The sequence below is a fragment of the Mauremys mutica genome, chromosome 2, assembly GCF_020497125.1.
Source record: "Mauremys mutica isolate MM-2020 ecotype Southern chromosome 2, ASM2049712v1, whole genome shotgun sequence".
NCBI classification, from domain to species: domain Eukaryota; kingdom Metazoa; phylum Chordata; order Testudines; family Geoemydidae; genus Mauremys; species Mauremys mutica.
In genome coordinates this window covers 48,535,091-48,546,686 of record NC_059073.1, presented here as the reverse complement: position 1 = coordinate 48,546,686, position 11,596 = coordinate 48,535,091, and the positions used below count along the sequence as shown (strand labels likewise).

The window sequence follows — 11,596 nt, the reverse complement described above, 5'->3', positions numbered from 1 at the left end:
AAAATGTATTACTGGCATGCAGAACCTTAAATTAGAGTGAATAAATGAAGACTCGGCACACCGCTTCTGAAAGGTTGCTGACCCCTGTGTTATCTCAACCATGTGACTCTTGAGTTGTATTAATTCAGTAATAGGCACAAATAGATTGGATAGTGCCCAGTCTGTCTGTGCCTACTAATAATTTTGGGGCTTGAACCTTCAAACATTTGGGCTTGTTAGTATAGCTATGTAAGATCTGGACTTTTGCATAAGGGAAGCGGGGGAAGCACTGAGGCACAAGCATTCAAACCACAGTATTTTCAATTGAAGGCTAAGGAATCTACATTTTAGAAACCTAGTTGTATACAGTAACTCCTCACTTATTTAAAGTCATCCTGGTTAATGTTGTTACATTGCTGATCAATTAGGGAACATGCTCATTTAAAGTTGTGCAATGCTCCCTTATAATGTTGTTTGGGAGCCACCTGCTTTGTTCACTGCTTTCAGAAAGAACAGCCTGTTTGGGGTTTGGAACCAGGGTGGACCAGCAGCCCCCTGCTCCCCTAAGTTCCCTGTGTGGCAGCCGCCCAGCAGGCTATCAATTGCTGGCAGTCCAGCTGTCCCTTCCCCCACTGCCATGTGCTGCTCCTGGGAGCCTCCTCTTGCTGTGCAGGGGGCAGGGAAGAAGGGGGCTGATGTCAGGGTGCCCCCTCCCCACTGCTCCTGCCCCCCGCTTACCCCATCTCTAGTGGGGGACGGACAGACATGACAGGGCTCAGGACAGAGGGAGCTTGCTGGCAGCAGCTGCTGTCTCAACTTGCTGGCCTAATTAAAAAGGCAATGTACTTGAAAGGGCAATGTGCATCTCTCACACACATGGTGTGTGTCTCTGTCTCTGTCTGCCATGCTGTCTCCCCTCCCTCCATTTGTGCTGCCTTGTAGACTGTGAGGCAACATTAACAACGTGTTAACCCTTGAGGGCTCAACTGAGTGCTAGTTCATCATTTAGCAGTAAGGCATTCCCTGGAAAATATCCCATCCTCTGACTTCATCACCTCAACCAAGCATCACAATCATCATTGCCGTGTACAGTATTAAATTGTTTGTTTAAAACTGTGTGTGTGTGTGTGTGTGTGTGTGTAATATATATATAGTCTTTTGTCTGGTGAAAAAAATGTCCCTGGAATCTAATACTCCCTGCTTACATTAATTCTTATGGGGAAATTGGATTCGCTTAACATCGTTTTGCTTAAAGTCACATTTTTCAGGAACATAACTACAACGTTAAGTGAGGAGTTACTGTAGATTACAAATTTAAGCAATTTATAAAATCAGTTCAATAGCATAAATGATGTGAATAAATGCAAAATTTTAAAATAATTGCTTTTGTTCCCAGTCATGCCCCCATAATTTAAATTTAGCCATTTCTTGTTTCATTATTATTTACGTAAACTATTAACTACTTTTGTATATGGAAAACAAAGAGTATGTGAGTAATTGGTTTCAATTTTTTTTATTTTTTTTGCATAACCAAACATGGAGTAGACAAGTATAATCTTCCCCCATCATTTTAGCAGGACTTAAGTATAAATTTTAAACTACAGTATACACAATTCATAGTTATCTAACTAAGTGATTTTGATTTTATTACATAAGTCGCATATATTAGGTATGTGCTAAAGATTTTATTAAAGAACCTAATTGCGTATGTAACAAACTTGTAATATTTTTTCCGGGTGGCGAGGCATATCCAAAATTGGAGGTGTTTCAGACATTTATGGTAGATAACTCACAAAATAATATTACCGATTATAAAAAGCATTTCCATCTTTCATGCACAAATTTGATTTTTCACGTTCTTCTAGTTTAATAATTAAATGGGACAAAGGGACTGACTTAGTCACAAAAGCAAAAAAATGTAGAAGACAAAGACTAGTCCCATCTTTAACTGCAGCAGCTACTTATGTATTATAAACACACAACATGATGACAAGAGTTAATTGCAGAGCTTTTTACTGAGGGTCTTATATTGTTGTCCATTGCTCTAGTTTTGCAGCACCTCCCAAAGAGTTAACAGTGATCTCTTCAATTTCTGACAGTGTTCCTAGGCATTCAACTAAGTTTTGAGTGTAGGTCAGTGGGCTGGACAGAGCAGTAGTTTTCAGTATGTGTTTCTAGAATTTGAAGAATAAATGTTAGCTAGCCAGTACGTAAATAAGCCTTTTTACTGATTGAAGCAGTACTGAGAAATCTTCCTTTTATGCTAGGAGCTGCTAGTTTTATATTTGCAACTGGCTTTTATTCACCCAATGAAAAAACTTAACTCTCAATTATGCAGACTAATTTTTGGTGTTTTCAGAAGACCTGGACTTATTTTACAAATTGATAATTAAATTGCAGTTAACTAGGATAGCACTAACCTGAATTGTGTAACAATGCAATTTATATTTGTATAGTTGCCTTTGGTTCAGAAATAGGTTCTAATCCAAAGCAATACTGGATATATCTTGGCTAAATTATAGCTATGAGGTTTTTAAAATAATTTGATCTCTGCAAGTGTCTTGGAGCTAAACCTCAGAATTGGCATACCAGACCTCACTAATGGTGCACTTAGTATGTGACTGTTTAACAGTGGTAATTGTTTAAAGAAAGGCACTTGTGTAATAATAAACTATGGGGAGAGTTTCTTTTGGGGTCTAGCAGATTGGCTTATAACTTGAAACCTGAGGTCTGACAGGTGGCTAAAGCTTTTATACTACTGAGTAACTGCAGAATTCTTGATTCAGATACATCATCTAAACTTCTCTTGAATTTTACCAAGGTGTTCACCTAAGGCACTGATTTCCACAGGTTGGTATTTTACATTATAAATGTTGTGCCCGCTAATCCTGACTGAACTGCACCCTCTTTCTCTACAGACCAGAAGCAGTTCATGTGCTTTGAAGGGAATGCTGGACCTACTCACCTGGCAACCCACCAGAAGAGTTCATTTGAAGTTGTAGAAAATTTAAATCCTAAATGTAATCATTCAACCCAGTTTTGAGATTAGAATGTTTTTTTTTAGGCCTGTCACCTTAAAGGGGCTGGGTGGAGGGGAATTGAATTGATTTACTGGTAACCTGCTGTCGGATAAGTAAACTGAATACAGCTGGATAGGATGATTTAGTGTAATCATAACTGGAAGAAAAAAAATGGGCATTCTTCTGGATAATCTTCACTGATGGTGAGCAGTGAGGAACAATAGGGAGAGAAAGTAGGAAAGATTCCCCTCTGACCCTGGAGGGTTTAAATTGGGACCAGAGACTGGAGTATCACCCTCCTGAAGGAAGTCTCTGCAGATGCTTGCAAACTGAGTTTGTAGATCTGGCAAAAGTGGAGAGAAGACCATACTGCAGCTTTATATCTCTCTCCCTACTCAGGCTGAAGTTGACCAGCATGTTGCCATGCTCCATGACAAATAAGCCTAGATGTCTTTGGATACTGCATTTCAGGAAGCCTTGCATTGTCTATTATGTAACAGTGAATGCATCTAGTTCCTGAAGCTGCAGAAGACTTGTTAAACTTTGTTTTTCACTGTGGAAGAGTTTCTCAGTACTACTTGATTTAGATATATTTTTAAGAGTCTTGCTGACATGTATGGTGTGCTGTTTCCACCCTAGTGGCTGTTTTTGAACTGAGCTGACAAATGGGAGCACATTACCTCAACTGGGGGGAGAAGGAGCATTTATGTTTAATAAAACTGGGAGACGGTTTAAGAACTGTTTTGCCTTCCTGAAAGAGGAAAGAAGTGTCTTGCTTCAAAGAGCTATACTATCTGGGGCTCTAAAGTGATGGCAACGGAAATATGTTTTGACAGAGAAAGCAAGGTTTTGTTGACATTCGCATTCAAATGGAGTCCAAGTAAGGGTGTTCAAGATGCCATTCTGGTCCTTGGAGGGGAAATTGTGAGAATGGCTTTAAGAGGTTTGGCAAGTTTGAGGGTGATAGAGGCCAAGGAAGATCTGGATTTAAAACACTGAGGGCAGAAAGTTTCACCTTTGAGGAATTAAAGCTGAGACCTATGGACACATCCTCGTGCAACAGTTGAATAGTAGCCAGCATCCCTGGGGTTATTTTTTATTTTTCCCCTTAGAAAAATTTCTTACAGTGCCAAGAATGTGCTTGGGTCATAGACTTCTTTCTGGATGAGTGCAATGTAAAGATAATTTGTCCAGAATATCTCAAATCAGATAACAGTTTAGAAACAGAGGGAGAAATATTAAGTCCAGGTCAGAGAGGAAGGGGTGAGACCAAAAAGGAGAGCTATCATAGCTGATATATGCTACTAGAATCACTGTCCCACCCCACTTTATTTTTGTACTGTGTTGTGTCTTGGAGGAATGTGGAAAATGCATAGCAAAGATTGTGGCCACTGATGTGACCAAATATGCATCCCAGAGGAATCTGAGTTCTCCCTGGAAAAATATTAATCCCTTTAGTTTTTTGTCAGCTTGCAGACAGGTCTGCCTGGGGTTGCCCTAGATCTGTCTGGAGTAGAAGACCCATTCCGTTTGGCATATTGATTGCCTGTGGAGCCGGTTTGTGTTGATATTGCTTGAGAGCGGCTAAGGGCCGAGATGAAAGACTAGGGGTAAAATTTTCAAAAGCACACAAGTAGATAAGAGCTAAATTGTGAAGGGCTTTGAAGGTAAGGACCAAATGTTTGTCTTCGATATAGTGGAAAAGGGGGAACCAGAGGAAGGATTTGAAGCATAGTGACAGGATCAACGAGGAAACAGCTTGGCGGCAGTGTTTTGAATGGACCCAAGGTGCTTGTAATTAAGGTTAGAGAGGAGGTGGTTCAAATAGTCAAGTCATATGAGATCAAACAAAAGGTTTGACAATCTGGACAAGGAAAAGGTTGGTTCCTGAAGATATTGAAATGGAGAAATTGCAAGATTTGAATATAGCTTGGTTACAAGGGTTCAGAGAGGGAAGTGTTGAAAATCCATATGGAGTCTTGGATGTTGGTGGCCATCAACAGTGACAGAGAAAAGAGGTTTTGGCAGGAACAATGGAGCCCAGTGTTTGCCATGTTCAATTTAAGTTGCTAGATCAGCCAAGACAGTGGTTCTCAATCTTTCCAGACTACTTTACCCCTTTCAAGAGTCTGGTTTGTCTTGCATACCCCCAAGTTTCACCTCACTTAAAAACTACTTGCTAACAAAATCAGACATAAAAATACAAAGTGTCACAGCACACTATTACTGAAAAATTGCTTACTTTCTCATTTTTACCATACAATTACAAAATTGGAACATAAATATTGTACTAACATTAGTATATAGTGTACAGAGCAGTATAAACAAATAATTGTCTATGAAATATTAGTTTGTACTGACTTCACTAATACTTTTTATATAGCCTGTTGTAAAACTAAGCACATGTCTAAATGAGTGGATGTATCTCCTGGAAGACCTCTGAGGATCCCCAGGGGTACACATACCACTGGTTGAGAACCACTGAGCCAAGGTGTGGAATAAGTCCTGAGTAGTGAGGCATGTATTTGAGTCATAATTACAAAGTTGGTCAGAGCCTATGAAAGTGGGGAAGACTGCCTAGACATTTTGTACAGGCTGTGGAGCACAAAAGACATATGTGGGAAAGAGAAGGGAATGGGAAGAAAGACCCAGCAAATGACATGCTGAAGGGAATAAACATAGTGGCAAAGGAGAGCCATGGGAGGATGGAGTCATGAAAGCCAATGGTGGACAGGATTTCAAGTACTATATGGTCATAAAGTGCCATAAGCCCTCAAAAGGAGAGTGAAGACTGAGCAGAAGCCCTCAGCTTTGTCCAGGAAGAGGACAGTGGGATGAAGAGGGTAGAAGATCGGTATTTCAGGCAATGATTGAAAAGGCAAGTGAGGTCAAGGTTGGGGTATTTAAGATGAGGGAGACTAAAGGATGCTTATATTGTGAGGGGAAGAAAAGTGAGAATGGAGCCAAAGGGGGTGAGCAGTGGAATGGGATGGAGCCCTGGGAGCAGATGAGAGGGCTAGAAAACAGCCAAGAAACCTGAGTGTTAGCGAGTGAGTGACAAGGCCCTGCTGGTGATTGTGTCTAAGACCTGATACCTGTCAGCCCCCATGGAGAGGTGAAGGGGAAGCACAGCAAAAGCTCTAAAGACTGCCCGAGGAGGGACGGGGGAGAGCACAAACAGCGTTGACATTTTTTGATGACGCACTGTCTGCTGGTTGTCAAAGCGCTCACCTGGGATGTGGGAGAACTGGGTTCAAGTACTTGCTCCAGAGCACATCCCACTTCCCAGGTGAGTAACTTCTGGGCTGGGACTCTCACTCTCTCCTATTGGAGGAGTTCTGCTGTATAAGTAATTAAATATTAATTGGAGCAGGGACTTGAATCTGAGTCTCCCACATCCCAGGTGAGTGCCCTAACCAATGGGCTCTAGTCAGTCTCTCTCTGTGACCTAATGAATATTTATTTATACAAGAACAGCTCTTGACATTGAGACTCATTTCAGAATACCCTATAGCAGGGGTAGGCAACCTATGGAACGCATGCCAAAGGCAGCACACAAGCTAATTTTCAGTGGCACTTACAGTGCCTGGGTCCTGGCTTAAATGAAGCTTCTTAAGCATTTTAAAAACCTTATTTACTTTACATACAATAGTTGTCATATTATAGACTTATAGAAAGAGCCCTTCTAAAAACATTAAAATGTATTACTGGCACGCAAAACCTTAAATTAGAGTGAATAAATGAAGACTTGGCACACCACTTCTGAAAGGTTGCCAACCCCTGCCCTATAGCCTGGTGGTTAGGGCATTCACCTGGCTTCAAGTTCCTGCTCTGAATCTTGCATGCTTCCAGTTGTCTTCTGTGACAGGTATCAGGTCTTAAATGTGCTCAGAGGGTTTTAGGTGTGCTCAGAGCCTATGGGATCAGGCCCTGGTGGCAAGATAGGTTTGAGAATCCTGCTCTGGGGCTCAACTTGAGTTAGGGGTCCAATCCACAATGTGGTGTCAGCATTTAGGCACGTGAGTCCCCTAGGCTCCTACTAGGTTAGATGGCGGCTGACTGGGGGCTTTGCAAGATACCAGTGGTGCCTAAAATGTTGGACTTGGGTATCTAAATGCCTTTGTGAATCTGGGCTATTAGCCTTGTTTCACAGGTAGGGAAACTGAAGCACAGAGCAATGAATGAACTTGACCAAGGTCCCCTAGCACGTCAGGAGCAGAGCTAAGATCTCCTGACTACCCCTGCTCCACTGTTAACCTTTTCTTCATGGCCTAAACTTTGTCCATAATTATTCTCTCTTCCTTGGTTCACCAGCATCCCCCTTCCCCTATAGAGAATGAAGGAGTCATCTTGTGGCTTGTGGATGCCTTCTGCTTATTTTTCTTGGACAGAGCCCCTTTCTGTTTGCCCAAGGAGTCAAAATAAGAAATGGCATTTCTCCTCATTGGAAGACAAGTAACCTGTGCAGAAGGAAACTTTCCCAGAAGAGGAATAGAAAAAGGGATAAATGCTCATTCCAGCCACAAACATAAATAAATAAAATCTGGCTCCCTGCACCTGCAGAGCTACTGGCAGGTTGAGCAATTCTTAGCATTCTCTTCAAGGTGCTTGAGCTGTATCTGGCCTGAGGAAGAAATGGGCAAGCCATTTGTGAATGATGATGAAGTAAAAAAAAAACAAAAAACCTCAGTTTCATCTTGTGCCTTCTTTTTCCACACAATGTGAAAGAACAGTCTTCTTTATAAACCAAATACTGCAGCCACACATGAGTACATTTACACTTGGGAATAGTTCCCTTGACATGTGCTTTAACCTGAAGCATCCGCAGAGGTGTTTGACTAGGGCCTATACATTATATACTTTTAATTTGTGTTAGTAGTGCTTACTGAGACTATAGAAATAGCGGTGAAGTGGATTTTGAAAAGATTCCTAGTGTCTGTGATGACTTTTAACACAATTAGTCCCAATAACTAGGTAAGCAGGTTTTGATTCTTTGTATTGTTTCAAACTCATTCCTACTGGAACAGAACAAATGATGAAAATTTAAAAATGGATAAAATGATTTAATTGAAGTTTTGTTTAAAATGAGTATTTTTGTTATGAAACAGTACAGTAACTTCACTCATGAATTTGGTACATGACAATACTGAAAAGCTCAGGTTCTCCTCAGCTTTGAAGACACTAACTTTGAAAATTCTAAGTAGCTTTGGAAACAGCAGCACACTGATTATCTTGTTTAACAATTTAAGGAGACATCAAGGGTTTATGTTAGATCTTCCATTCACTGGTTGGGGCAAAGGCCTAAGAGCCAGACACTTAGGGTATAATGCATTCATAATGGCTCAGCCAGTACTCTCACAAGAGTGGCAGTTGACTATTGCTGACTTAAAGTTATATATTGGAATCTAGATCGAGCCTGTTATGAAAAAGTAGTATCTGGGTGTTTAAAAAAACTCTGAATCCTTGGCATGTAAAAATAAATGTATGTTTGATGGCTGGCTACATATGACAGCTGTAACCTACACTGATCATTTCAAAGTGGCAGTAACCATCTTGCTAACACATGGAACCTCATTTTCTGACTCTAAGTTGGGCACAATCTTCTTTAACAGTAATCAAAAAAGAAATCACAAGTGTGAATACTGCCGCCATCCACAGACCTAAGTTTCTTCGACTACATCTAATTCTGTGCACCATGTGAATAAAAAGTTAACCAGACCTGTTAACCACAAGTCAAATCATGGCTAGCAGGTTCTAGACCGGCTTTCAGTCACTTGGTGCAGAGAGAGATTTTATTCTTAGCACACTAACAACAATGCTGTTTACCAGTTGGAAAACATAGTTGTCAGAATAAAACCCCTGTCTCTAGTGGGCAGGAAAGTTTTAGAATTCTGCCATCCACAACCATACTTACTGCCGTGGCTACTATTTCAAACCTAGTAAGGGCAGAGTCGCAGGGTTTTATTTTAGATGTTACCTATATCACATTAGAAGAGGCTTATAAAGTTTCACTTTAAATAACAGAGCCAGTTCTGTTGCAGAAATGCAAACAGGAGCTGAAGTTAAGTCACCTTAAGGTTAAAGGGTTGTTTTAAACCAGTGTAGGTAGTTTACAGTGTTATTGGAGCCATAAGAGGGGTGCGGGTGAGGTAATCTTTCACCAACAGAAGTTGGTCCAATAAGAGAGATTGCTGCCCCCACCATGTGTTTTATGTAGTTTAAAGTGTTTGCTGTACAATAGGGCTCAAAGCACAAATTATTACTGTTACACAAAGAGCTAAAGAAATTAACTGGGTCTTTTTCCAGAACAACAGAGTAATAGCAGAAGTGTCTCTCAGACAGACACAAGAAAGCTTGAAGTGAAGCCTTAACTATCCAGAATGTTGTACTATAGCACTGCTTTGAAGCAAAGGAGTTTAAAGACTCAAAACCAGAAATGTGGACTCTATACATTCCAAACAACGTAAAACTGATTTTGTTTTCCTTTAATAAAAGCAGGACTTAAAACAATTGTTACAAGAGAATTTAAACCTCCCATATATATTGTACACTGGAACCCGCAACCATGATGTCAAGATGATTTTGCTGTAGGTTCATTGTAAATTCAAGAGAATTTATCTTCTCCTTTTCACATTAGGATCATATCTGCAGTAAGAAGGAAAAAATGTTATAAGTAAACAGATACCAACTATTTATTTCAGATATTCAAAGCTAAATGTTTGATTTAAACAGTTAAAAGTTGACATTTCCTTTTCAGATGGGGGCAGGAGCACACTCTACTCCCAACTAAGTCAATAAATGTTCAGGGTGTTCAGCCTCTTGCAGCACTGTGTTTTTTATTGCCAGTAAAATAAAAAGAGCTACACCTGGACCATGTGCCATTTCTAGAATTTGTGAGTGGTTTCTGAGTTAAAGGTAACTTGGTAACTTACTACCTTCTGGGATTTTTAGATGCTTTAATATTGCAATCAAATGAAAATCTGTAGACATTTCACTATGAAAGCTGCTATTTCTTGCTGCAAGAATTTTCATAGGCTAATATTTAGAGTCCTTCCTCTCAATAACAATGAAGGTACCGATAGCGACCATATCATATGCTACAGCTCAGTTCAGAGAAGCATTTACCAATCCCTTCCACTTCTCCTCCCACACTTGATTCTTCTCCAGCTCCTGCCTACCACTTGATCTTTTAATGAACTTTTTTGATAGGGTACAAAATGATTAACTAGTGCCCAGGAACGTGTTTATACTTTGAATTCAAACCTTGTCCTTTTTTCTCTCTCCAGGCCTGCCTCCCACCCCAAAACACAAACAAAAAACCCTTCTTTGCTTCGAACCTGCTTTGTTTTCACAGATGAATAGGTTACAGCCACAACCAAATGATCAGGCAGTTTTACTTCCCCTAAATCTGATTCCATTTACTAAGCTTTCTTTTCTCTCTCTGAGGCAGGAAAATGTCTCAACTTGTGAGCCAATTTACATCACCGCTTAACTAGAAATGTATTACAGGTCATTGCTGTTCCTAGGCAACTCATTTATCCTTTTTGGGGAAAAAGAAATGAACTGTGACTAACTATCACAGGCTGCATGCTGGTAATACACTCAGAATTTGGAAAGGCTCCTTACACGTTTGAATATGCTATAATACTTTATACCTCAAATCACTAGTTCAGCTGGTGAATTAACAAATGTGTTCTGTAAAAGCATACAGGATTTTTTTTTTTTTTTTTAAGAAATCACATTTTGTTTAAATTAGACAAGTCCCACAGCTACTAGTTCCCTCAGATAGGGAAACTAAAGATATAGCATACACTTTTTGGCTGAGTGAAGCAGGATGTTTGGCTATTTCTGCACTATGCAGCTTTTAGCAACAGGGTTGTGTAGCTACAGCTGTGTCGCTAAAAGGCGCGCAGTGTAGCTACTCTTCATCGGCTCTCCTGCCGCCAAAGAGCTGTTCACACCAGCACTTGTCGACAAAACGTTTGTCTTTTGGTAGGGGGGTTAACACTTCTGAAAGAGAAAAGTTTTGTCATCATTTAGGCTATGGCTACACTTGCACTTCAAAGTGTAGTCAAAGCGCCAGCGCTGGGAGAGAGCTCTCCCAGCGCTGTCCGTACTCCACCTCCCTGTGGGGAATAACGGACAGCGCGCACTTTGCAGCGCCGCAATTTGCAGCGCTGGAGAGGGTGTGTTTTCACACCCTGCTGCAGCGCTGCAAATTTGCAAGTGTAGCCAAGGCCTCAGTTGCCAGTGTAGACATAGCCCTACACTCAACTTGCCATTTCTCCACTTGTCTGTCTGGCTAGAACGCAGTCTGCAGCAGTGTTGAGCTGTGTTGGTCCCAGGATATTAGAGACACAAAGTAGGTGACCTAGTATCTTGTATTGGACCAACTTCTTGACAAAATTTTTGAAATACATAAAGCTCTTCAGGTCTGGGAAACATGCTCTGTGTAACAGCTAAATACAAGGTGTACACATATTTCAAGGGATCATTCAAGGCATAGGCACTGACTCCATGAGTGCTCCAGGGCTGAAGCACCCATAGGAAAAAATAATAGCAGGTGCTCAAGTACCCACTGGCAGCTCCGAAAATCA

General features: G+C 40.7%; 1 protein-coding gene across 1 annotated transcript in view; it reads right to left on the bottom strand.

Annotated features, from left to right (window-relative positions):
• Window positions 1–9,467: 9,467 nt before the first annotated feature.
• Window positions 9,468–11,596, bottom strand: part of NBN (nibrin) — a 56,448-nt gene continuing 54,319 nt past the window's right edge. The window contains exon 16 of the mRNA XM_045003676.1: window positions 9,468–9,644. Within this exon, the coding sequence (XP_044859611.1) occupies window positions 9,614–9,644 (31 nt within the window). The 3' untranslated portion in view covers window positions 9,468–9,613. The remainder of the gene's footprint in view (window positions 9,645–11,596) is intronic.